The 27,309-nt window shown below is 43.8% G+C and overlaps 1 protein-coding gene across 9 annotated transcripts; it reads left to right on the top strand.

The window, feature by feature from the left end:
- The first annotated feature begins 26 nt into the window (after nucleotides 1-26).
- apol1 (apolipoprotein L, 1) lies at nucleotides 27-25,222 on the top strand. Of its 9 annotated transcripts, none has more exons than XM_036004985.1 (19): nucleotides 27-389; nucleotides 533-580; nucleotides 3,571-3,630; nucleotides 7,427-7,438; nucleotides 8,554-8,625; nucleotides 10,282-10,353; nucleotides 12,233-12,310; nucleotides 12,421-12,480; nucleotides 12,685-12,729; nucleotides 12,866-12,910; nucleotides 14,506-14,607; nucleotides 16,862-16,951; nucleotides 17,139-17,189; nucleotides 20,104-20,157; nucleotides 20,404-20,436; nucleotides 21,045-21,122; nucleotides 22,197-22,236; nucleotides 23,039-23,090; nucleotides 23,710-25,222. In XM_036004985.1, exons 1-19 carry the CDS (start codon nucleotides 387-389, stop codon nucleotides 24,656-24,658), a joined length of 1,944 nt encoding a protein of 647 aa, XP_035860878.1. In that variant the 5' UTR covers nucleotides 27-386; the 3' UTR covers nucleotides 24,659-25,222. The 9 variants fall into 9 exon arrangements, with proteins under 9 accessions (XP_035860878.1, XP_035860879.1, XP_035860880.1 ...); XM_036004986.1 differs by having other exon boundaries at nucleotides 14,521-14,607; XM_036004987.1 differs by lacking the exon at nucleotides 12,685-12,729.
- The last annotated feature ends 2,087 nt before the right edge of the window (nucleotides 25,223-27,309 follow it).

The raw sequence follows: 27,309 nt of genomic DNA on the forward strand, positions 1-27,309 counted from the left end.
CAGCACCAGGCTTGTGTCAAACTCCAAGGTGAGACTAGCTAGTAGGTGAGACAGACACGCCCTCTCCTGGATGACAACACAGGGGAAAGAAAAAAGAAAAGTAACCGCTGCTCGGTTTCAATAATGTCTGCTTTATGAACCCACACAAGTCAGAAGAATCTGTGAGAAGTCTTTGATCTCTAGGCTGTTTTTTCTTTTCTTTTTCTTTTTTCACTGAGGAGGGAGGGACCTTTAACTTTCCAGCTTTAGCTAGTGCGTGAAAACAGCCGACAGTACCAACACGGGGACGGACAGACAGAACTCTCCCTGAGGACAGAAACATTTCAACATCGATTAACCAACGGAAAAACCAACCACTGAACACGGGCGGGCGTTGAATAGCTTCAATGGTGAGTTAACGTTTAAATTCGTCTTTAAAACGGCTTACGTTACGTTCGTATTTCTGTCGTTTTTATCCTCCGGGCAGGATAATGTAGCTAACGTTGCGTTAAACAACCGTTGGAAATGTGACTGCTTTACTGCTGTTTGACAGGATCGATACGATAACATGGATTTGGAGTTGGAGTGTGACGGAGAAGCTGTGAGTAACCTTAGATATTTTCTGTCAATGTTTAGCTAAATGTAAAACTTTAGCTTGCCAACGTTTGCGTTTCAAGAGTTTTCAGAGTTGGGTTTATAGTTTTTTCTGTCTGTAAGTCAATTAACAGCCCCATAGCTAACCTAGTAGAGCAGCATTAACCGAGCTGACCTCAAATCTGTGCCACTGAAACTGTCAATGTACAAATACACACTGCAGTAACGTTATAGCTACTGTATGCGGACAGCAGTGTGGGAAGGTAACGAGGTACATTTACCCAAGAGTAACGTGTGGCTCACTGATGTGTTTTTAATTGTTTTAGCTATAATCAACAATATTTGTTAGTGGGATTTAGTGGGATATTGTCGATAATAATAAGAATATATACTTTTACTTTATGACCTTGAGGCCCTGAGGATATTGCTTTAATGATGCATATTCCTAATCAGTCTTTTAATAAAATGATTATAAACCTGCCTCTGGTTCCTTCAATTCTGGGGACTGTCATTGTCACTGTCTGTTATATATATAAAACGAGGTAGGCTATAGGCTATGTAACGTTATAGGTATCCAAGGACCTTCAAGTTCAAAGTAAGCTCTCTTAATATAACTTTGATTTCAAGTAATGTTCAATGTTGACATACCAAACACAGCACTGTCTTATGTCTATACAGTCAGGGAAACGACAACATACGAGGGAACTTAGTTTGTTAAAATAGAACTTGTTTCTGTGGTAACACTTTATATTATGTGTCCTAATTTCTTTTGAGGTTTCCTGGAAAACTGTGTAATTTGGTACTTAATTAAAGGGAAATAACAGCAATGTTCTGAGACAGTAGTTCTTTGATTTGAGTTTGTTATGTTGAGTTTGTAAGCAGATGTTGATTTCTAGAAGACTATTTCCTGTTTAATTTTTATTAGTATAAAATGCTATAATCTTTTGAAGGAGCCTTTGGTAACACTTTCTATGACACCCATTTCTACTATGCATTTATAAGCTTACTTATAATGCATTACAATCTGTTTATAGCACTGTGTAATTATAGTTATAAGCACTCATACATATCCATAATGTTTTATAACAATAACACATTATAAAGCATTTTATAATGACATAATGTCAAGTATCATAATACTTATAAATGCTGGTCACTCACTGACTTTTTTTTTGTTGCACTGATCATGTATTACAGTTCTCATAGTACATTGTATCCTATTATTTAAAAACCAATTTAGTGTTAAGAGTGTAGAAGTATAGTTTAGGGGAAACATCACATTAGTGAAATGTAAATGTCGATCAGTCAGTGATGTCAATTGGAGTCTATTGGAAATATAACACCCTAGTGCAGGAGTGGCCACACTGGGAAATGAGAATCACATCAAGGGCCAGACATATGAAGTTTATTGACATGCTTTTTATATCAGAGAAAAGTCAAATAGCTTTGACTTTATTATTGTATGTCTCGACAGTCTCGAGTTTGGTCGACATAAAGCCCCCAAAAAAGTCAGCAAAACGTGCCTTAGCCATGGTAGAATTTAGAAAAAATCAAGCAAAACAAAGTTTACATTTTGACAACAACCTGTTTCACAGCCTGAATATCAAAATTCTCTGGTTACTGTGGACATTTCTCAAAGATTCTCAAAGTAGGCAAATCTGCCAAATTCTGCTCTGAGTGTCACGTAATTACAGTTTGAAAAACAGTTTCCTGTCTTTTTGGTTGGGCGCTCAACTAGGCGGGCCAAAATTTATGGTGAACCTAAAGTCTTCCGCGGGCCTTGAGTTTGACACATGTGCCCTAGTGTCTCCTTTTATGTGATTCTTAATAATAATAATAATAATAATAATATATACTTTATTAATCCCACAAGGGGAAATTGCAATGTTTTCACACATTACACACAGGCCTGAATTACACACACATGCTCAGCACCTATACATGTATCACTCCGGATCTCCACTGTATGCGGAACGTCTGCGGAACGGCTCTGTGCTCCGCCGTCCGTCAATACCCACTAGGTCCGGATTTGTTGCGGCACTGCTGCGGCCATGACTGACAGCTGAAGTCACGAGGACCCACAATATCTCGCGAATTCACGTAGAAACAGTTTGTTTCCATCCAGAGGAGTAGAGGGGAAACAACTCTGTGCTGTGTTTTCAAGGTGTAGTGCAGGGAAATATGATCCGCTGTGAGCAAGATTTAATTTTTTATTTTGAAAATTAACCAGATTTTTATTTTGTTTCTGTGCTCGACTTCCTGTCCTGCACTATCTGCCGTGTGCTGAATTGCTGCGGAGCTCTCCAGCATCCGGCAAAAATAGAAGCTCTGCGTATCTGCTCCGGAGCTGGGACGGAGTCGGAACGCGGCCGTTCTGCAGACAGTGGAAATACACACATTGACTTTAATGGAAACCTAATGACTCCGCCACCGTACCAATGCGGATCTGCAGCCGTTACGCATCCAGTGGAAATTGCCGAGAGATGTCAGATTGAGGGAGCTGCCCATGGAAAGGCGCCCCGAGCAGTTGGGGGTTCGGTGCCTTGCCCAAGAGCACCTTGGCAGTGCCCAGGAGGTGAACTGGCACCTCTCCAGCTACAAGTCCACCACCATACTTTTTGGTCCGCCACCCCAACAACAACTTAAACAGGAAAATCAGTAATATGATTAATTTTCCCAGAGCTAGAAACACAACAATCACTCTATTGTCATCAAGGTTTCAAGTCCAGACTTGAAATCTGGACGTGAAGCTGGACTGTGGTGATGTGAACGAGTAAATGTATCTTTTTACCCATAAAGTCACCCGTGAATCGTTTCGCAGCATCTTCTCCAGTTTAGTGTCCATGTAGAGACAGATTGATGCTGCTGACTCACAGATCACGGCAGAGAATGTTTACCTTCTGTTACTAACTCATACTGACTGAAACCACAGTAGTTTTAGATGCATGCATTTTTTCAAGTCTAATTTTCTCCCTCTTTTTTTTACTCCTCCTCCAGCAAAAATCATTGCTATTCGGTGGGATGTTCAAAAGATCCTCCAAGTCTGCAGTACCACCTCTCCATGTCAGGGTGGGTAGGTGAATGGCGGACCCAAATAGCAGAGACGGAAGCAGAGGATAGTTAGATGATTTAATCAAACATAAAATCATACTAAACCAAAGGAGTCCAGGAAAAGGAAGGCAAAAGGGTATCCAAAATAAAGTCCAAGATAAACGTAGAAACACGAAGACTAACACTCAGGAAAACTAGTGGAGACGAAACACACAAACCCAAACACATACAATGATCCGACAACAGACAAGGGAAAGACAGAGACTAAATACAAGAGGTAACAAGGGACAGGTGATACAACAGGTGGAACACATCAGGGCGGAGCAGAACAATCAGACAGGCGGGAAAACAGAAAACAGGAAGTAAACTGGACAAGACAAGTGAGAACAAACAGATTACAAAATAAAACAGGAAACCAAGCAAAACAGAGAAACAAGACTACACAATAAAACAGAACAAATACCAAAACCCTGACAGTACCCCCTCCCAAGGGACAGATCCCAGATGTCCAAAAAAAATACCAAAACAGAACAAAAGGCAACCCAGGGAGGGCAGAGGGGGACCGGAGGAGGGACGAACGGAGGAACCAAAAAAGTCAAACGGGGCTAGAGAACAGAGAGTCACTGAGGCACAGGGAACAGAGAGCATAGAGGGCACTCAGGGGAAACAGAGGGCCGTAAAGGCCTGGGGGAAAACTGGGGGGCCACTCGGGGAAGGGAACAGGAAGGCCCCAGGACAGGGACAGAGAGGCCTCGGCAACAGGGGACAGAGAGGCCTCGGCAACAGGGGACAGAGAGCAGCAACGAAGGCAGAAGCCTTCAGGCGGCCGAACAGGTTGGCGAAGGTAGAGTCCCTCAGGCGGCCAAGCAGGACGGCGAGGACTCCGAGGCGGCCGTCGACGAGGGTAAAACCCCTCTGGAGGGCAGCGGCGAAGACCAATCCCCTCAGGAGGCCGTCCGCGACGGCGAAACCCATCAGAAGGCCGGCGGCGAAGGCGAATCCCTTCTGAAGACTGGCGGTGAAGGCGAAGCCTCTCTGAAGGCCAGCGGCGAAGGCGAATCCCCTCTGAAGGCCGGCGACGAAGGCGAATCCCCTCTGAAGGCCGGGCAGGCTCAGCAGATGAAGGGGCAGCTGGGCTGGAGACAGGCGACGGGTCAGCTGGGCTGGAGACAGGCGACGGGTCAGCTGGGCTGGAGACAGGCGACGGGTCAGCTGGGCTGGAGACAGGCGACGGGTCAGCTGGGCTGGAGACAGGCGACGGGTCAGCTGGGCCAGTGTCTGCCAACAAGGTAACAGGATCAGTAACAGACAAGGCAACAGGGTCAGGAGTTGGCAACTCCGCCGACAGGGTAACTGGAGCATTAGTTGGCCGGACCACCGACAAAACACGGGGAGCAGGAGTCGGCCGGACCGCCGACAATACACGGGGAGCAGGAGTCGGCCTGACCGCCGACAGGACACGAGGGGCAGGAGTCGGCCTGACCGCCGACAGGACACGAGGGGCAGGAGTCGGCCTGACCGCCGACAGGACACGAGGGGCAGGAGTCGGCCTGACCGCCGACAGGCAAAGTCTCATGGGGGCAGAACAAAGGCAAAGTCACTAGGGAGGTCTCTGGGACTCCGGAGACCAACAAAGCCTCAGGGACAGTCTCTGGGACGCCGGAGACCGGCAAGGCCTCTGGCTTGCCCGTAGACGTAGACTCTGGGAGGTCTGTCGACGTAGACTCTGGGAGGGTGGTCATCGAAGAATCTGGACGACTGGAAGACTCCAGCAGAGCGGTCAACGGAGACTCTGGAAGGCTGCACGTCAGCAGCGGTTCTGGGCGGCTGCACGTCAGCGGCGGTTCTGGAAGGCTGCACGTCAGCGGCGGTTATCGATGACTCTTGAAGAGCGGTCATCGAAGACTCTGGACGACTGGAAGACTCTAGCAGAGCGGTCATCAAAGACTCTAGATGACTGGAAGACTCTAGCAGAGCGGTCATCGAAGACTCTGGACGGCTGCACGTCAGCGGAGATTCTGGAAGGCTGCACGTCAGCGGAGGTTCTGGGCAGCTGCTAGCCAGCTGGGGATCTAGGGAGCAGCTAGCCAGCTGGGGATCTAAGAGGCTGCTAGCCAGCCGAAGCTCGGGGCGGCTGCTAACCAGCCGGGATTCTGGGAAGCTGCTAGCCAGCCGGGAATCAGGAAAGCTGCTAGTCAGCTGGGGATAAGGAAGGCTGCTAGTCAGCCGTGGATCAAGGATCAAGGACAACCTGGGGACACTAGGAAACTCGGGAACACTAGGAAACTCGGGGAAGCTAGGAAGCTTGGGGAAGCTAGGAAGCTTGGGGAAGCTAGGAAGGCTGCTAGCAAGCCTGGGATCTGGGAGAGTGCTAACTAGCCTGGACTCAGGAGGGCTGCTAGCTAGCTTGGGCACAAGGGGGCTGCTAGCCAGCCGGGGCTCAAGAAGGCTGCTAGCTAGCCTGGATTCAGAAGAGCTGCTAACTAGCCTGGGCTCAGGAAGGTTGCTAGCTAGCTTGAATTCAGGGGGTTTGCTAGCTAGCCTGGATTTAGGAAGGTTGCTAGCTAGCCGGGGCTCAGGGAGGTTGCTAGCTAGCCTGGATTCTGGGGAGATGCTAGCTAGCGGGGAATCAGGGAGGCTGCTAGCTAGCCTGGATTCAGGGGGTTTGCTAGCTAGCCTGGATTTAGGAAGGTTGCTAGCTAGCCTGGATTTAGGGAGGTTGCTAGCTAGCCGGGGCTCAGGGAGGTTGCTAGCTAGCCTGGATTCAGGGGGCCTGCTAGCTAGCCTGGAGTCAGGAGAGCTGCACGTCAGCCCGGAGTCAGGAGAGCTGCACGCCAGCTCAGGAGAGCTGCACGTCAGCCCGGAGTCAGGAGAGCTGCACGCCAGCTCAGGAGAGCTGCACGTCAGCCCGGAGTCAGGAGAGTTGCACGTCAACCCAGGGTCAGGAGAGCTGCACGCCAGCCCGGGAACAGAAGGGTTGCACGTCAGCTCGGGAACAGAAGGGTTGCACGTCAGCTCAGGCTCAGATACACCGGTCAGCTCAGGCTCAGGTACACAGGTTAGCTCAGGCTCAGGTACACAGGTTAGCTCAGGCTCAGAAACACTGGTCTGCTGAGGCTCAGGACAAAACACAGGCATGGAGACGGGGAGGCGAAACTCCTGTGCTGTGGCCTGCCAACGTACCTCCATAAGGTGCCTAGCGAAGGCGGGGTCCTCCTCATGGAGGGAGCGGTAAAACCCAATCAAAAGTTTTCCATCCGAGTCCAGTGGATGAAAAACTGGCTTGAATTCTGCTGGGTCCATAGTTGGTCGGATCATTCTGTCAGGGTGGGTAGGTGAATGGCGGACCCAAATAGCAGAGACGGAAGCAGAGGATAGTTAGATGATTTAATCAAACATAAAATCATGCTAAACCAAAGGAGTCCAGGAAAAGGCAGGCAAAAGGGTATCCAAAATAAAGTCCAAGATAAACGTAGAAACACCGGAACACGAAGACTAACACTCAGGAAAACTACTGGAGACGAAACACACAAACCCAAACACATACAATGATCCGACAACAGACAAGGGAAAGACAGAGACTAAATACAAGAGGTAACAAGGCTAACAAGGGACAGGTGATACAACAGGTGGAACACATCAGGGCGGGGCAGAACAATCAGACAGGTGGGAAAACAGAAAACAGGAAGTAAACTGGACAAGACAAGTGAGAACAAACAGATTACAAAATAAAACAGGAAACCAAGCAAAACAGAGAAACAAGACTACACAATAAAACAGAACAAATACCAAAACCCTGACACTCCAAGCACAGGTGATGTTGTGGTATTAACTCTCTTTCTCTCTGTGTCTTTGTTGTAGTATGATGTAGTATTAAGTCTCATGAATTTAGATCTAGAATTTAACATCAACGTTATTTAATCTCTTTGGCTTGTCAACTTGACCAACTGCCACTTTGCTTGTTTTCAAGCCATGATGCCTCTCTCTCTCTCTCATGGGCGGGCCAAATTCTCTGGGCGGGCAAAGCAGAGAAAGGGGAGGTAACCTTTCCCCTTATGACGTCATAAAGGGAAGATTCCAGATTGGCCCATGAGCTTTCATTTTCTCAAAGGCAGAGCAGGATACCCAGGGCTCGGTGTACACCTATCGCCATTTTTAGCCACTGGGGGACCATAGGCAGGCTGGGGGAACTCATATTAATGGTAAAAAACCTCATAAAGTGAAATTTTCATGCCATGGGACCTTTAAGAGAATTCCCTATGGAAATGCTTGCTTACTTATTTATTCATGTGTACACACATACTTTTTATTACTTGTTTTATGTCCCAGTGTGGTTACTGTGAGGTTTTTGTTTGTCTCAGTCTTTTGTGAGCTCACCAAACTAAATTCCTATCAACTATGTTGAAATGGCAATAAACTATTGAATTTTGATTTGTTTTATGTATGTGAAATCTGCCCAAAATATAACCAAATTGGTCATATCATTTCGGAGGGGGGGAGGGGGGGTTGTAACAGTCAAAGTAAGCACCAATGTCTGTTTATTAAACTGTTTTTTGTAACCAAAATCACATAGATATTTCTCATCAGATTTGACTCAGAAAGAACAGTGAGTCCTCCCTCAGTGTTTATTTAGTGACCTATGTTGTTGATGTCATTTAACCTACAGTAGATCATCTACTGTGTAGACCTCGCCTGATTGGATGGTGAGTTTGAGACGGGTGTGTTTGTGTTGTTGTGGTGTGTTTGGAAGCGTCAGCTGAACCTGCATGCATCAGCGATTTACAGCAAAAGAACTGCCGGCCAACGCGTGAAGCACTGAATCCCTGCCTGTCTGTCTCACAGCTGCATCATTTCAAAATACTGAACAATTGGTTTTATTTTATTTTATTTGAACATGTATAAGTAATCATTACGTGACTTTTTCTCCAGGAGACAGGAGGGGTGTTTAGTGGGATGTTTAAAAAATCGCCAAAGCCTTTTGGAGCGAGGACACAATCTCAGGTGAGAGTATTGCTGCAGGTTATTCACCTCAACATTAAACTGTTACTATAAATTATTAGAACAGGATTAATATTGATGGTTCAATCCTGGTTGAGCCATTAGTGTAAAAGGGGTATAAACAACAAAAACTTGAGAAGATATTCACGTAAGAATTATTCACATCGTGGTTTTAATATTTGCTTTCATATAGATTTTGTTGATGCAGTAGCTTAGCCTTTTTTACGTGCCAGCTGTTCAGTGCCAACATTTTCTGCCCTGGCTAGCAAGCATTTGCTTGTTCTCTAGTTAGTAACTGCTCAATGTTTCGGTCACAGACTTACCACCCCTTTTTTAGTTCCTTTCGGGGGGAATATGTCACACTTATGTGGAAATATTTGATATCAACAACACCCTGATCATGCTTCAGACATTTCATTAACTTTCAGAGGCATCTTTTCCCAGAGCCCCTTTAATTGTAAACGTTCTCGCTAATAGCAGCCGGCAGTCTGTTTTGCACCAGTGCCTGCAGTCGTTTAGGAAAATGGCAGATATTTCACTTTGAAATAAAAGACTATTGTGTATCCCTTGTGTTGTCTTCCATTCGACCATGCACTTGTCGTTCTGAAAATGGCCTTTTTGGCACTTCTTTTCACTACCATGTATAAACACCACTAACACCAACTTATTACCACTAGTTTTACATTAGTTTTTTACTTATTTTTGAAAGTCAGTGTAAATAAACCTCATTTATAGGACATTATACCTTAGTTGAAAAAGCAGAAATTATGAATTATTTAGACTTAAAGGAACATTCAGTGAGGATATTGTTTCGAAACATTTTGATTTTTTTTTTTTTAAATGCTAAAAAATTTAATAAAGCACCCAAAATTCAATGAAAGTAGAGATCCAATCAGTCCCTCCAGAAAAACGCGATTATGCAATCGCATAATTCAATGCATAATCAGCCAAAGTCCACATATTTATGCAGGGGCCGCATTTTTTCAAATACGCCACACTTTCGGCGTATAAATTGCCGATTTCCGCGCAAAATACGCGGGGCTTGCATGATTTCATAATCCCCGCATTTCCGTTGCAAAAAAGTCACATAACTCTTAGCAGAAAGTTGAAAAATGTTGCGTTTACTTCACACAAGAGCAGCCATTTTCCCCTGTTGCCATGGGAACGTTATGAAGTGACGTAATTACGCGACGTGAACATCATTGAAAAGCTGCAAACCCTGCGATGTTTTTGCAAGTTCCCGCAATTTCATCGCATAAAACTGCATAAATATCCCGCATATTCCATCGCATTTTTTAAGAAAACGTGCCGCATAATCAAGGATTTTTGCCTGCGACAATCACAAAAAAACTCCACATTTTTCTGGAAGGACTGTCCAATCTTTTGTCGTACTTGCGAAGCGCGTCGTATGGAATCATCCATGTTATTTTTGGGTTATTACAATTAGGTAGTTAAAATGAAATTCAGATTTTTTTGGAATCGCACACCTAGTCCTGCATCATATAAAGTATTCTTTGAGATTAATGACATGCTGGTAATGTGTATTTGGATTTTATAGTGCATAAGTGGTTTAATTTAATAAATGGATGTACTTAAAGAAGACTGTTCAGCCTGGTTTATGTTTTTCATAAAGTAATCATTTCTGTCTTCTCCCTGCAGCCTGTGAAGCAGACAAACTCAGATGTCGAGGATCCAGCTGTGAACGGTGAAAGGTCATCGGAGGACAAACAGGTGCTTTGACATTAGCTTGTTCCTCATTTTATCAGTTATCAGTTTAACTGGTTATTTTTATTCAGCAGACACACGTATAATTGAGGGCTGGCATCTACATTTTCTTCAGCTATTAATCATGGGGATATTCCTAGTCATGCAGTTACACACCACAGCCCTCTGATGCAGCTCTGTGTCTTTCTCTACTGCTACTTGTCGCCACTGTCATCCCTTTGCTAGTCTCACATTGCCAGACCTTCCTCCACAGCGCTGATGAGGAGGGTCTGGCTAGTCCACACAGCATTCTGGGATGGGAGAAAAACATGCTCTTGTTTATTGGCATTTCTTCAAACCAATCACAATCGTCTTGGGCGGTGCTAAGCGCCGGACAGAGCCACGTTACTTACTTACTCCTCTTCATCCTCTATGGGACATAAGGCTTCAGTGAGCACTCTCTATTGCATTGGGTCCCTGGCAGCATGTTGGGCCTCTCTCCATGACAGGTTCATCTGTTCCAGCTCTTGTGTCACAGTTCTGCGCCAGGTGGTTTTCGGCCTCCCAGGTTTTCTTTTGCCAGGTGGTGTCCATCTTAAGGCGACTTTTGGGATGTGGTCCTGCTCCATCCTCAACACATGTCCTAGCCATCTCAGGCGCCTGTGCGTAATCTCCTTGGTGATGCTCCGGCTTCCCGTTTTCTTGTACAGTACATTGTTGGAGATCTTATTAGGCCAAAAGATCTGGAATATTCGTCGGAGGCATCCAGAGCTACGGTGCCGCTGCAAAATAGCCTCTGGAAGGAACTTTTTTTGGCGGAACGTGTACGTTCAAAAGTTGTTTTAGTCATGCAACAGAAAACTCAGATTGAACAGATAGTCTAGCTAGCTGTCTGGATTTACCCTGCAGAGATCTGAGGAGCAGTTAACCTCATAAGTCCTCATAAATCCACCAGAGTTTAGAATGCCAACACAAAGGAAGCAGAAGGTAACAGACATCCGGCCGAAAAGAAGGACATCCGGCGGAATTTCCGGCGGCACCGGAGCAATCCCAGAAGTGGAACATCGTGGATATAGACTACACCTTTGCTAATGTCACAGGAAACAGCTTCAAATATCTCTAATCAGCTGGTCTTGCAAACTTGTTTTACAAAGGCCAGCAAAGCTGTTTTTTATAAGTATGTTGGGGTATTTCTATGCCTTTATCACCAAGTTCAGAGTAGAGAGATGACAGAACTAAGGGGAGAGATAGAGAGGGGGAATGTTGTGCAACAAATGTCCTTGCCGGGACCCAAACCAGCCGCAACAGCGGCAAGCAAAATTATCGCTCATAGAACTCAATTACATCACTAGGGAAACCAGAAAACATTGAAATCTGCCTGGTTGCTTACAGCGTGATGACATATTTATCATTGTTTGCAGTGTACATGCATGAAAGGGATCGAACTGTTCCATTAAAAGAAATCCAAACATGGCATGGGTGCATGTCTTTCTTGACCCGCTTCTATACTCTTTGTGTCCGTATGTGTAAGTACAGTCTGTAGTTACAGCAAAAAGAAGAAAAAAAATTCTACCGACATTACTATGATAAAAGCTTGGTTGAATACCTGCATGTATCCCTTTAATGTCCTTTCAGACAGACACCAAAGACTCAGAGACGCTCAAGGAGAATGAGAAACAAGTGGCAGAGAAGTCGAAACCGGTCAATCTATTTTTGTAATCACTCATGAGTCATCAGTGACCGCACACAGCTGATCAGCTTCTGTCAAAAATACCCTTACGCTCCTCCTCCTCCTCCTCCGGTCCTCCACCACGCTCCTCCTCGTCCCCTTACCTACCTTTAAATCCTGCCTCCCTGTGCTCCTGCTCAGCCACACTGTGTGACTCTGTGTGTGTGTCCTTGTCAGGTCAAAAGCAACATGATTCAGCAAGAGACAGAGGAAAGAAGTGAAACTCCAATGGTCCCACCCAGACCAACTGAAGAGGTTTGCAAGCAGTTGAACAACAACTCAGTGACATGTGGTTCAAGTGAGACTCATTCCGACTACTGCTCTGTCAGTTCCATTGTGTTGTTAAGCCTGTGATCTCTCCACAGGAGATGAAGAGGACGTCCACATACAACAAAGTAAAAGCAAAAGGAACTGAGGATAATCAGGTAGAGTTTATATTTCTGCTTCCACATCAGTTCGAATATATCTGTTAGAACACAAGTTAAATCAGTTAATATTATACAGTATACTGCAAGCATGAGCATTGCATGCCATGCTTTTAAAGGGTATGCTTTGTATACATGGAAAGGTACACCTAGGATCTCATGCTCAGTTTTTGAAAAATGTGGGTTTTTTTTGGGCCTCTGCAGGATAACCAGGCTATGATCTCCAGATCTGCTAGAGCATCAGAGGAGGTAGTTTAAGCCTTGAGTGTTAGCCAGTAATAATGGCTGTTTTGTGTCCGTCTGGAGCTGATGTGCATCAGTGTGTATGGATGCTGGTTTATTCACCCTGTGGTTAAGGAAGCTGTTGTGGTTTAATTTATTTCAGGAGCTGAGCAGTACAGCGGGACAAAAGCAGAAGAGCAACCATCAGGTACTATTGACACGTACACACAGGAAAACATACTGGGGATATTTGGGACCAGTTTGTTAAATATTGAATATTAGCTATTGGCTATAATTGAGGTTTCTTCGTGACTGCAGCTACAACAAAAAGAACATTATACTTAAAGTCCCCCTCAGTTAAAAAATGTGTTTTGAACATTTTTGTTTTACTTGGATGTTTGACCTTCACTGTGCAGAATGACGCACTGCAGAGTTTGACTCTAGAAGCCTTTTTTCAGGGAAAGAGGAACGTTTCTCTGAGTTTAACGTGTACATACATACAAGAGGATTTAGTAGTTTTGTAGTTTTTTTTATTTTTTAGATCAACTTTTTGTTGTTTTTTTTATATGCAGACATACAGAACAGAGAAACACAAATTGAACAAGAACAAAAACCCTCACCCACCCCCCACCCTCTGCGGTCTCGAGGAAAATAAAACAAAATAATCAAATCACACCTTGCCTAATCACTCTCCTCTAATTCTTGTGGTGTTGAGGTCATTAGATCTGATATTTGTGCTGCTGTGCTTTTCCATAGGTTGATAGTCGATGACTTGGCTTTGTTAATCCTTGCTGTATAGAGCTCAAGCATAACTATGTCTAGAAAATACACCAACCACTGTTTTATACAAAGTAAGAGCCAGCGTTGAGCTATCATTTTCTTGGTTGCAGTTGAGCCGGCTAGCCAAATTTTCCACTGTCTCCCAAGCAGGTGTAATTTAGAGTCGTCGTTAAGTAACAAAACAATCGGGTCAGTAGAAATTCGACATCCTATCACATCAGATATTATTGATGTTGTTTTATTCCAGAACTCATGCACCTCTTCACACTCCCAGACCATGTGCAGGAAGGTTCCAGTTTGTTCAGGTTGACAGAATGTGCAGTAAGGAGTTGGAATGACTTTAGAGATCTATCTCTTCTGGGGAGTCCAATATGTCCTATGGCATATGTTGAAGTGGATCTGCTGGTGATTTGGGTTCTTGGAACAGTGGAAAATGTTGTCCCAAACTGTCTCCCAATTAATTGCGTTCCCCTCAGGGCTCAGCTCTCGCTCCCATTTCTTTACTAATGGGAGTTCTCCTATGGATACTTGCATCAGTTTTCTCAACTAGTTTTGAAGCCAATCATAGTCTAGTATGCCTTTTGAAACTTGAGCGCACATACACTGAGAAACACTGAGACTGAGATCGACATTACAGTGAAGTAGGAGACTGTCCAACAGTTAAACTTTTGAAATGAAAAATATTAGCATATTCATAGATTTTTTATTTCCCTGAGGGAGAGGGAGTATGTGTAATTTTGGGAATTTTTAATGAGGTAATTGAACTTTTCTGTGAGAAAAATGTTATTATATTATTCCAAGTATTTCTGTGGGTCTAAAAACATGTCCCTTTATTATTTAGTAGTAGTGTTATGTGATCTGTGATCTCCACCTTGAACAGTTGACAAATTTCTCGACACAAGCCTTTATCAGTCAAACTCCAGCGTACACACAAAAACACACGCACACATTCCACATGGCAGTGCACACATGTAGAAAGCGCTTTGCTGAAGCATCCTGTCATTCTAATTGAAATGTGATAAGTTTAATTTGCTGCAGAGCCAATCAGATGGCGAAGGCCTCAAAAAAGATGAATCTGCAGAAGCCGAAGAGGAAGAAGAGGTGAACCCCCCAGAAAGCAAAACAGTAAGTTAATCCCATCACTGTCGGACAAACTGTATTGATTACTGATCCTTAGTATTGGTCTTTAAGCTCAGACCATGGATTGGTACACACAGTGATTAGTATAGAGACTGACTGACCTGTAGTATTTATGTATGTATCTGGGAGTCTGAGATCTTTTGAAATCATCTATGCGTGTTATGAACCCACATTGTTGCTACATGCAGGTGAAAACAAACACTCTGCCAGGATCTAAAGCCGCCTTTCAACCCAAGTTTCTGGAGTCTTCTTAGTCCCCAGAACTATTTTTGAAGGAGCTAGAAGGTTCTTTTAAAGTGCTCATATTATGCTTTTTGACTTTTTCCCTTTCCTTTATTGTGATATTTATGTTTTTGTGCATGTTATAGGTTTACAAAGCGAAAAATCCCAAAGTCCACCCCAAAGGGACTTACCATCTCCAACAGAAAACACTGTTCACAAACTGCTCCAAACAGCTCTATTGTAGTCCAGCCTTTACTTCCGTGACGAACGTGTGTCACTTTGTAAAACACGTTATAATGCTCGCCTAGCTGCTAACGTGGCACGCCCTCATACTCTGCTTCTGACTGGCTAGTAGTCCTTACCTAGTTACTGCGTATGTGCGACTCCCAACAAAGATGGAACAGAAGTGAGATGTCTCACTCTGTAGTTGAAGAGAGAGCTCAACACACAGGGGGAATAGAGGAGCTGCAGCAATGTGCAGTACAACAAAGACATGGTGTTTTTTGAAAATTAAACTATGTAAACCTATTCTGATATAACCTCTAAATACAATTATGAACCTGGAAATGAGCATAATATGAGCACTTTATGAGCGTTGTCTGCGTTTCCGCCGTGGTCTAAAGATTGGGCAAATAGTCCGCTGAAGTATAGGGTTAGAGCAAAGCAGCACGACAGGATGAGGGCTGCTGGTGGTCACAGGAGTAAACCCATGATACATGATGCAGTTCAGTGTGCCGTGACCGTTTCATCTAAAAATAACACTTGGAAAGAATTAGTCTCATTGTGCTTTAGAGCGTAACCACTGAGAAAATATCAGAAAATAAGGTTTTCTTTCTCTCAGTCACAGCACCACCTCTCTTTCGCTCGCCCAAGACACACGTCTGCAGGCGGCAGTTCATTGTTCATTTCATTTATTGCAGGTGCGAGCCAGCTCCCTCTCTCTTTCGCTCTGTCTTTGTTTAGGACTGCTGCACCTGCAATAAATGAAATGCAGAAGAGGGTAATGAAACTATAAGAGAGCACATCTGTTAAGTGTTAAGTGTTTAATGATCAGTTATTTTGGGCTTAAGAACTCACTCGTTGAGAAACCGTCAGAAATGGCTACATTATTTCATTACCCAGGAATATTTTGCATTATTTTATACACATTTCTCCAAAAGTCAGACTGATAATAGTAATCTTAAGATCTCCACTAGATTTTAAAATGAAGAATGAATGAAGAACAATGTTTGGCTGCACAGCATTCATTTTGTAATTACTTTCCCACTCCAAGTCACTGCTTTTTAAGGGGTTGTTAAGCAGATTTTTTTTTTTTTTTTTTTTATCTTTCAGTGATAGGAGTAGGGGAGATTAGACTTCAAATTATAGTAATCCAAAAATATAGTTGTATATTTGAGGAAAGAAACATACAGATGACATATTTGCAAAAAGGTTGGATCCTTGTAACACACCTTACAGCACAGATGCAGTTCTTTCAGTCAAAGTCACCAACAGCTGTAATGAAATGTAGTTCTTCCGGTTATTGCTTTTCATGTCGCCTAACATTGTAGCGTGCCTTTCTTTTACAGACCAAGGTGAAAAAACACCAGCATAATAATAATAATAATTTTAACCTTTTATTAATCCAGGTAAGTCAATTGAGAACAACTTCTCATTTGTAACGATGACCTGTCACATTCACACAATTACCCATTCATACTTGGAAGCTGCCCAGTACAACTACTACTGGTTAAGGGCCTTGCTCAAGGGCACCTCAGTGGAGGGACAAGCACTGCTCTTTCACTTTCCCCACCCAGATTTTTTTTTTTTTCTGTCCTCCCGGTCACAAGCTCGCTTCTTTAACCACTAGGCCCCCACTGCCTATACTATATATACTATACTGAATTCATTACATCCTCAAATGTATTTGACAAGGCCACACAATGTTAATATTTTAAATTAGCAAGGAGTTCATATGCAACCCTTTTTCTCCCAGCTACTTATTTATTTCATCGTGTTCACACTTTGTTTACCTCAGGCTCAGTCCGATGATGAGGGGCTGAAAGAAGAAGATGATTCTTCACCCAAAGAAGAAAAGAAAGTCGAGGAGGGCCAAGACAAAACAGAGGTCTTTTAATTTATTTCTTAAACTCAATGCTTGTTGAATGATTAAACAGTTCTTGGTTAGATTTTTGCAATGATAGTCATCAGGAACAAATGTTCATTTTACTGTAATTACTGCTAAAGGAACATTTCAGAATGTTGACCTGTACCTTCCTTAGAGTAACACTGCTATTCTGATTTTTCTTTTTTAGACCAAAGTCAAGAAACCTAAGAGACACAATCCCTTCATGCCTCGGGGCAAGGTAACATTAAAAGTAAGGTAACTTTCGGGCATTCCTGCTCTTCTTCAGGACACTCAAACATGTGACATGTACAAACGTGTTTCCTCCTGTGTGGACAATACTCGTTTGTTTAAACAACACTGCCAAAATGTATTTTAACACCTAATTACAGTTACTTCCAAGGATAACACTGATATAACTGCACTTTGAGCTCATTGAGCTCATCCTAAGAAGAAAAATAAATCTTTTTTTTTTTTTAAGACAGTGGATCTGTATCACTCTATAAAGACAGTGTGTTTCAGCATGTCCCTGAACTGGGGAAACTGAAATGTGGTAGACTGATCCAGGCCTACGCCATACTACATTTAAAGGCCCTGACACACCAACCCGATAATCGGCCGTTGGACAGTCTGCCGAGGTCGGTGACTCGAGTCTGTTTGGTGTGTTCCGTGCCGTCGTCCGTCGGAGGGGCCGTCGGCCTTCACTTGACTTGCTGGGTCGGACGGCAAGCAGTCGGACTCAATGGCCAATCTGATTGGTGGAGCGCAGAGATGGGGACTCGAGTCTGAGACTCGGACTCGAGTCGCACTTAAGTCGCACAAACAGCTGACTTCAGACTTGACTTGCGACTCGACCCAAAAGACTTCATACTCGAGCTTCGAGACTTGTCAACAGCATGTTTTCATGCAATTATTGCTTTTTAAATCTAAATTTATTCATGTATTTCTATTTTCTTTTATTGGCACATATACGTTGGGGAAACGTATGACGAGTCTCATGTCCCCTGCCCTTTGCCATAATGTGCAACGTAATGCATGCGTTATGCCTTATGTGCGCGCACTCACATAAAAAAAATATATATATTGATGATGGCGACACCAAGTCCTCCCGGAGTTGTGCCTTTTGTCATTAGTTTTGCTTTCAATAACTTGGTAAACAGTGGCAGTAAGCCAACAGCTACATGCAAGGTGTGTGGCACCAAGATAAATGATGCCGGATCAACAACGTCGGACTTCATCAGGCATCTCCAAACGCACCCAAATAGTCACTCACACGCTAATGTGAAAGAGACGTCACATTTAGCATATATCGTCACAGGTAACTAGCTAACCATTGCACAGTGTTGTGCTAATGAAAACGAAATGCTGGGAACAGGCACATTGTATCTTTATAGTTAGTAATTGCGGAGGCTCAGACATCCATGGCCCACAGGAGGCGGGACGCACGGATCCATCTCCCCAGGAACAAACGCTGTGTCGGCTGGGCAAACTCATGTGATGCGTAATTGATCCCGTGGATGATTTGTAGGCTATTAAGTGAACAAGGTGTATCCGGTCCACCAAACACTGGTCTTAATTCTGCACATATTTCTGTTGCTGTAGTCCTATTTACTATTTCATTATTTAATCCATGCGTGGCGCAGCGGATCCGTGCGCACTGTCACCTGCCTTGGAGACGCTGGCCTCACTAACCTCTCCTCCTCTGAGTCGGGTCTTTCTCACACTGGACTCAGTTTCACTGAGCCTACTAACACTTAGGAAATAAATGGTATTACATTCAAAGTTCAAACTGCTTATTGTGCGTAATTTGGACTGACATTGAGATGCGTGTTGTTCTGTAACTGGTGTGGCGCTGCCACTATTCTCTTGATTTCCACTTCGACACTTTTTTTTAGTGAAAGAGACGTTACATTTAGCTTAAATCACCACAGGTAACAAGCTAACCGCTAATGTGGGAACAGGCACATTGTATCTTTATAGTTGTATCCATATGATGTGACAGACTTGGGTTAATATTCACCAGGTCCGAGGGCTAGAGGGATGTGTTAAATAGACCCCATAAAGTTCTCCTACAGCTGATTTTGATACTGTACTGTATGGATGGTAGCTACAGGACATGCTTTGAATTCATAAGATTTAACAATACAGTGTTAGGGACAGATCAGATGACCAGAGACTTGAGACTTGGCTTGGACTCGTGGCAAAAGACTTGAGACTTGACTTGAACTTGCCCCTCAAAGACTTGAGACTTGACTTGGACTCGAGCTCAAAGACTTGGGACTCGACTTGGACTTCCAAAAAATGACTTGTGAACATCTCTGGTGGAGTGCTAACCCGGAAATGACGAGCGGGATGAACCTGACTAAGCCTCTCAAAATCTGACGAAAATCGATCTGAAATGAAGACAGAGTCAGCAACTGCACGGCCTATTTCTCGCTTAAAATGTTTTCAGGAACAAGTTTCGGTGAACTATCTTCATAAAATATGAGATCGTATTCCGAACGAAGCCACCATTATGCTCGGTTGTAAAATCCGGGAGAAGCCAGACCCACGTGACACACGTTCGTCCAATCAGCTGCCGGTTTTCATTGTTTGGGCGACAATACAGATTAGCGCCGCCTGCTGTTATGGAGACGTATTACATCTCGCGCACACGCAGAACGTACGCTCAAGTCAGCGTTGCTTCGGTGTGTTCCGAGGCCCTTTTTTGACCAACTCGGGGAGGCTCATCAGTCCGACTGCCTTTTCTGCCGAACGTCGGCTGTCGGGTTGGTGTGACAGTGTGTCAGAGCCATAACTGTCATGAAGTGCAGTACACTTCATGCAAGTGTGCAGTCTTGCCATGTTTTGATGGCGAGGTTATTAGTTAGCATATTCTGTGCAAATCACTGTGCTATGTTCCGTAGCCGCTGATTCCAAGGCCAGAAAAAAAAAGTTTTTGTGCCATTCATATTTTGACCAGAGTTCCTCTTTTCACTTTGTAACTAATTCTTAATTTGTTCCAATAAACTGGACTTTATTGGAACTGAAATCTGCCCAAACACAAAATTTCAGATTGATATTAGAAATGATTTAACTGTGTGTGTGTGTGTGTGTGTGTGTGTGTGTGTGTGTGTGTGTGTGTGTGTGTGTGTGTGTGTGTGTGTGTGTTTCAGGGCAAAAGTATACAGAGGAACACACAGGACGGTGCTGCAGGCAAAACAGCAGAGGTAAGAGCTAATAAAACTGAGACAAAACGCAAATAATTTTTCTTCTCTTTCTGTTTTTCCTTTCACACACGTTGAGCTTTACATTGAAAGCAACTTTTAACCTTTTCCCACCCAGACTGTGTCAGCATATTTGTCCACCGTACTAACATGTTGCAGTCTTAGTCATTGGGGTTCAGGATTATAAAAGGTCTGTTTCATCACCGGACCCGTCCCTGAAAACAACCTCTTTCTTATGTTTGTCTCCAGGGTGTCTGCTCAGCTCTCGACAACTCTCAACATGTAAAGCGTTAATTATAGGAGTAGATAAATGTTTGGCTGTACGTCTGTGTTCATCACTGTTGCCAGGCAGCCTGCTTTTCTTTACTTCTGCTCTCTTATACTGCAACGAACAATGCGTTGAGCATAAACGTCTCCGTGCGTGCTCATAGCGCACTCCATCTACGAAAGCCCAGGCCCTGGTGTCACGTGCGAGTATAACCGAGGCTTCACCCACCCCACACCTCCACAGTTTCTGTGCATGTTCTTAGCATGGTAGAAGAGATGAGATTAGGTTTCAATGTACATAAACGTGTAACTCTGCTTCCTTTTCAACATTTCCATGGAAGATTTTGGCTTTTCTACTTCTGCAAAAACAGCAGTACATTCAGAATCCCTTTTACCATCACTTCCTTTTCTTCATCTGAGCACATACGGTATAAAAAGTGAAACTGAGGATATGTGATAAGTTGATAAGTTGTACTTGCTGTTGGTTTATCTGTCTTTTTGTCTCACTGACATAAACGTCTGCTACACTGTAGACCCAGACGTTTTGTATTTACACAAGGAACACAACTCTTGGTATTGATATAAAGTATGAATTTTAAGACGTAATATTTCTGTTGTTTCAGAATGAAGGTGGAAATAGATCCTTGTTTGACCAGCTGGAGGACTTCCGTCTTGACCCAGCACAGCCTGAAGACAGACAGGTTGGTTTCTGAAGCAAGCCCTGTCACCATGTAACATTTCAATCAAGTCTGACCGTGGATTTCCACAGGATGCAGAACGTCTGCGGAACGGCTCTGCTGCAGAACGGCTGCGTGCTCCGCTGTCCGTCAATATCCACCAGGTCCGGATTTGTTGCGTAACGGCTGCGGCCAGCCGACCACGAGATCTCGCAAATTCACGTATGTTCGCGCGATATAACAGGATGTAGATTCTATAAACAGAACCACAAAACCAACAACAGTTTGTTTCCATCCAGAGGAGTAGAGGGGAAACAACTCTGTGCTGTGTTTTCAAGGTGTAGTGCAGGGAAATATGACCTGCCATGAGCACGGTGTATTTTATTTTGAAAAGTAACCGGATGTTTTATTTTGTTTCTGTGCTCGACTTCCTGTCCCGCAAAATCTGAATTGTGCTGAATTGCTGCGGAGCTCTCCGGCGTCCGTCAAAAATAGAAGCTCTGCGTATCTGCTCCGGAGGGCTGCGGACTGACGGAACTGGGACGGAGTAGGGACGCAGACGTTCTGCAGTCAGTGGAAATACACACATTGACTTTAATGGAAACCTAATGACTCCGTCGACGTTCCGCAGATGTTCCGCATCCAGTGGAAATTGTCGGTGATGCTTTATCATTAAAGCTTTAGTGCGCAACTTTTTGATATTAAATGACCGTCCGTTACATTCAAGCCATTGCCAAATGAGTTGCTACAAAGCTAATTGAGACTATCAGCTCCACACAACTTCAACACGTTCAGAAGATCGTGGCGTCCGGCGACTTTTCCCGCGCAGAAACTGGAGTGAAGATAATGACCTCTTCTGAAGAGTTCCTCTTGTTTTTTTAATCCTCCGTGTCCTCCTTGGCTACTAGCAACAGCGTGGAGGAGGGGTGGGGGTGGTACGCTATCACGGAAGGCTTGTATCATGTGGACGCGCTGACAGTGTTGTTGTCATTACTTAGAATTCCTCATGGGGGCGAAAGAAACTACGCACTATAGCTTTAACCTTTTGGATAGCAAGTATAAACTTGCAAACCCATACAAATCTAATATGTCTTTCAGGGTGTGGAGGACCTTATGGATTGGTGGAACACAGTGGAGTGTAAGTTACAAATAAAATGCTTTTCATCTTGTTTGGCTTTCTTTTGGATTAGTTCTGAGAGTAGATTTGTTTTTTCATCTCGAACCATTTACACCATATGACAAAAAGTATGTGGACATCCCTGTTTGCATACTGTGCTGATTTTTAAATTGTTATTTAACCTTTATTTATCCAGGTAAGTCGATTGAGAACAAATTCTCATTTGCAACGACGACCTGTCACATTCACACAGTTCCACATTCATACCTGGAAGCTGCCCAGTACAACACCAGTCTGATCTGCTGGCCACTGCTCCACAAGCGCTGCTCTTTCACTTTCCCCACCCAGATTTTATCCTGTCGGTCTGGGGATAACTTGCTTGCTTGCTTCTTTAACCTTTAGGCCACCATTTTCATGATTTGAGCCCCTAAGTTCCAATTAAAGGATAGCATAATGCTGCAGCTTATAATTCTATTTTAAACAATATTGTTCTTCCAACTTTGTGACAACAGTTTGTGGAATCACCTTTCCTGTTTCGAAATTATAGTGCCCCCGTGCACAAAGCCAGGTCCATAAAAAAGGTTTTCTGGGTTTATTTATTTCTCCTGTGGCTGAATGGGAACAAATCCCTGCAGCCAGGTTCTAACATCTGTTGGAAAGCGTGAAACCAGAGGAGTGGATGCAGTTATAGTAGATTAATGCCCATGGTTTTGGAATAAGAATAAGTTCTGAATGTTTGCTGCCCACAAAGTTTTGGCCATGTAATGTGTGTAATATTATAGGAAAGCTTAATATTCATTCTTTCTTGCTTTTACCTTCTCAGATTGGGAGGACACGCTTCAAGATGATGACATGACAGAAAAAGAAGAGGCCAAGTAAGCCAAGGCTCAAATAAGTGTTAATATAATATTTCACAGTCTTGTGTCTTTGTTCCCTTAAAGGGTCTGTTCACTATATGTTTTTTTCTCTTATTTCTGGTAGTATTTAGCCATGCAGATAGCTTCAGTTTCATGTGTCAAAGTTTTGAGATATCCACATCTAAAATGTCTTCCATGACTCCAATATATTAGAGAATATAATTTTATTTGTGCTGCTCAAAACTCAATCAGACAGAAACAGTGTCTCAGAAACAATACCACCATTACTCACAGGACTGCTGTCAGCAGTTTTCATTTCTTCAGCAGAGAGCAGTTCCAAAGATACGGAAGAGGATTAGGGCCACATGTGAAAAAAATTTATTGAGTTCTGAGTTTAAAGTCAGAATTCTGACATTTCCTCTTCCATACAAATAAAATTGTTGACAGCAAGTTGTTTAATTCTTTGTGCAGCAGGAAAAACTTAAATGTATTCACCTCTAATGTATTGGAGAGGAAGCTGGATTTCTCAAAACTTGGGCAAATAAGACCACTACTATGTGTATGGCTAGATACACAGGTGGTAAGTGAGAGATCCAGTGATGTTGCTCTGTAATCACTCTAAACTTGTTGGTCTCAGAGCGTTTGCTGTGACGGCAGACAAGGTGCAGAAGGGCATCCGTGTCTTCAACAAACTGTTTTCGGAGCACGCCGAGAGCCTCTGGCAGCACGTCATGGACCTCAACAGCATCGCAGACGGCCTGGACAAGTTCAGCAAGAACACAAAGATTGCTCAAATCACCGGTGGCTCCACCAGCGCCCTCGGGGGCGTGGCCACCATCACCGGCCTCGCCCTGGCCCCGTTCACCATGGGAACCTCTTTGATTGTGACGGCGGTGGGATTGGGTGTGGCCACGGCCGGCGGGCTGACATCAGCAGGGGCCGGCATCTCTAACCAGGTCAACAACTCGATGGACCGCAAGAAGGTGGAGAAGATTGTGCAGGACTACCAGGAGAAGATCGACGACCTCAACAAGTGCCTGATGTTTGTCAAGCAGGGTATCGAGAACCTGAGGAGGTTCGACCTGCTCAAAATGAAAAAGCACGCCTACAACCGTGACTTCCCAGCGCTCAATTTCAATTTCTACGAAGACGGCGCCATGGCCGGAAGGGCCGTCCTCAACAACGCTAATGAGATCATGCGGGTGGTGCAGATCGCCAATATGGCGGGCAGCACAGCAGCCAGAGCGGTCCAGATCGCCAGTATGGCCACTGGTGTGCTCACGGGACTCTTTATAGGCATGGACATTTACTTTGTGGCCAAGGACTCCAAAGAACTGAAGAAAGGGGCCAAGTCAGAGTTTGCTGCCAAAATCAGGGAGGTGGCTTTGCAGCTGCATGATGGTCTGGTGGAGCTCAACGGCATACGAGGGGAGCTGCAGACCACCACACCAGAAACCAACGCAGGCAATAATACAGCTGCTTTGGACAGTGACAAGAAAGAGAAAAATGACAGTTCAAGTGAAGATGAAATCGACCGCATTAAAAAAGCCATTAAAAAGGACTATGAGAACCGAGAATATGTTTGACGGAAAATTAAAAACTGCGCAAAGGCCTTAAAGGGGCTGTGCTTGAAATACTCCGGGCTGAGATTGCCTTCACACGGTACTCACAGACCATAGAGACAGAGCACATCGCGTCATACGCTTTTGGGTTGGCAGCTTATAAAAACGTAATTTATGGGTTCTTTACAGTGTTGGTAGTGAGTATCACCACACAGCAGCTTTTAGGCAAGGCAAGGCAGCTTTATTTGTATAGCACATTTCAGCAACAGGGCAATTCAAAGAGCTTTACCTAAAACGTTAGGTATTTTTCTGTTGTTTGCTAGCAGACGGAATTGACGAGGAGGCTCCTTCACGCAATACAAGTCAATGGAGAGCGGCGCAGGTGGGACTTAAATGCGCTTTGTCTTTATTGCCCAATAAGTTAAATACTAAAAAGATTTAGTAAGTAAGGACATTTTTTGTCACAGCCACATGCACTTACATGCACGCACAGCCGGACCAGGTATCACAACAAAGAATAGAGAAGCTTGTGACTTGTGCCATTACTCCACTAAATCGTTACATATCTAGTATCTGTTTGCTGCTATATTAAAGGTGCACTATGAGTTCCTGCATGGTTTCAGCGGGATTTCATTTTTGTCTCAAATGGTAGGCATCTCTCCTTGATCCGCTAGCTGCCTGGCCCCTGAACACATCGTGAAAAAGCCCGGTCTCGGGAGACAACACAGGGGTCGTAAACGTCAAACAAACACTAGAGGCACAGGATAGGCACCAAAATACAACAAACCACTCCAGCCAATCACCGACGAGATGGTTGGGGAAGGGGGTGGGGCAGTTAGTCATGACAGGTACGGAAACATGGGGGGAGGGGCGAGTTGTTTGTTTGGAACGGCAACAGAAGTGACCATGCAGGAACTCATAGTGCACCTTCAATGTGCTGTATATTGAGTACAGTCCCTTTTAAACTGTGCTTTGTTGTTAGGGTTTCAGAAGGGTCAGTTTCTCAGCTCCCCCTTCAAAATGTTTCCAAGTGTTTTGAAAGTACCGGCTCAAAACTCAAGCTTAATGCTGCACTGTTGGCATCTGAGAGGTGGTTGGTGCTAATTTCTTAAAATGGAAAACTACAATGGAGTGGAGTTCCCTAATTTAGAAACCGGCATGGTTTCTAAATTAGGGAACTCCACTCTTGATGAAATAGACTATGGATCTAACTTACACTACTGAGAGGAACTGAGGCTTTGCGGTAGATAAAGTATCACATCTGCTTCTCTGGCTGTTGTGCCAACGGGTGTGAAATGTGATACAAAGATTTAACTAACTCATGTATTTGGATAGTACAGTTTTAGATGAGTTAAAGAAATAAGTACAAAGTATTTTGTAGACTTTAAAGTGTTGCTTAGAGTCTCATTAAAGTGTGCTGGTTCATATTGAAACACAAGGACTTTAACTGACCAGGTATAGAGAGTGTGTATACTTTTAGGGACGACTGCCTTTATTATTTACAATGCCTTAGAAATGCAGCATTAGTCTGTTTTTCTATGTCTATGTTGTTTATTTTAGTGTCAGGCCTGCAACAAAACCATTTCCACCTCATCCTCTGCTTGAGGTTTTTGATCTGATGTGGGATGTTTTCAAGTTTTACAAGTCTTGACTTAATTATATTGTTCTCATTTTGAGGAATGGTGTTAATAAGCTTAGTTTTAGATTGTTTTTACAAAAGAACTAATAAAATGACATAACTAGAAGGGCACTCTGAGAGCGCAAACCTCCGTCAAGACATGCCCTTATATATCTCATAATATTAATGCAGTGTGAATTTTCCCATTCGGGAACAGATTTTTCAGATTTCTAACACCACAGGGATGCAGCAAAAAATGAAAGTCAAAACTAATTTGTGTAATGGGTTCGTCCTTGGCCCATTCCACACCCTTCCACCAAGTCTCCCATTATTCGAGCCAGTAGTAGTTTTTCTGTCATCCCGCTGACAGACAAACAAACGGACAAACCGAACCGAAAACATAACCTCCTCTGCGGAGATTATTATGGTGAGAAAGCAGCAGGATGGAAAACTAGTGATTCACTAAACCGGGTTGCACCATCCAAACATAAAGTGCTCATATTATGCTTTTTGGCTTTTCCCCTTTCCTCTATTGTGTTATATATCTTTTTGTGCACGTTATAGGTTTACAAAGTGAAAAAGCCCAAAGTCCACCCCAAAGGGACTTACCATCTCCAACAGAAAACACTGTTCACAAACCGCTCCAAACAGCTCTATTGTAGTCCAGCCTTTACTTCAGAGACAAACGTGGTCACTTTGTAACACACGTTATAATGCTCGCCTAGCTGCTAGTGTGGCACGACCTCATACTCTGCAACTGACAAGCTAGCAGTACTTACTGAGCATGTGCGACTCCCAACAAAGATGGAACAGAAGTGAGATGTCTCACTCTGTAGCTAAAACAGAGAGCTCAACACACAGGGTGAAAAGAGGAGCTGCAGCAATGTGCAGTACAACAAAAATATGGTGTTTTCTGAAAATTAAACCACATATACCTATTCTGGTACAACCTCTAAATACAATTATGAACCTGAAAATGAGCATAATAGGAGCACTTTAATGTATGTCTTGGATATTAAAGACTTTAGTAATGTGTAAATCATTGATGTTGTTATTA

Source organism: Sander lucioperca, chromosome 9 (genome assembly GCF_008315115.2).
Source record: "Sander lucioperca isolate FBNREF2018 chromosome 9, SLUC_FBN_1.2, whole genome shotgun sequence".
Classification (NCBI taxonomy): Eukaryota; Metazoa; Chordata; class Actinopteri; order Perciformes; family Percidae; genus Sander; species Sander lucioperca.

Excerpts from the sequence above, each read along its gene's own strand:
- apol1 (XM_036004985.1), top strand. Across the intron at positions 20,158-20,403 it reads CTGCAGGCAAAACAGCAGAG|GGTGTCTGCTCAGCTCTCGA; the intron begins GTAAGAGCTAAT and ends GTTTGTCTCCAG. Across the intron at positions 20,437-21,044 it reads CTCTCGACAACTCTCAACAT|AATGAAGGTGGAAATAGATC; the intron begins GTAAAGCGTTAA and ends CTGTTGTTTCAG.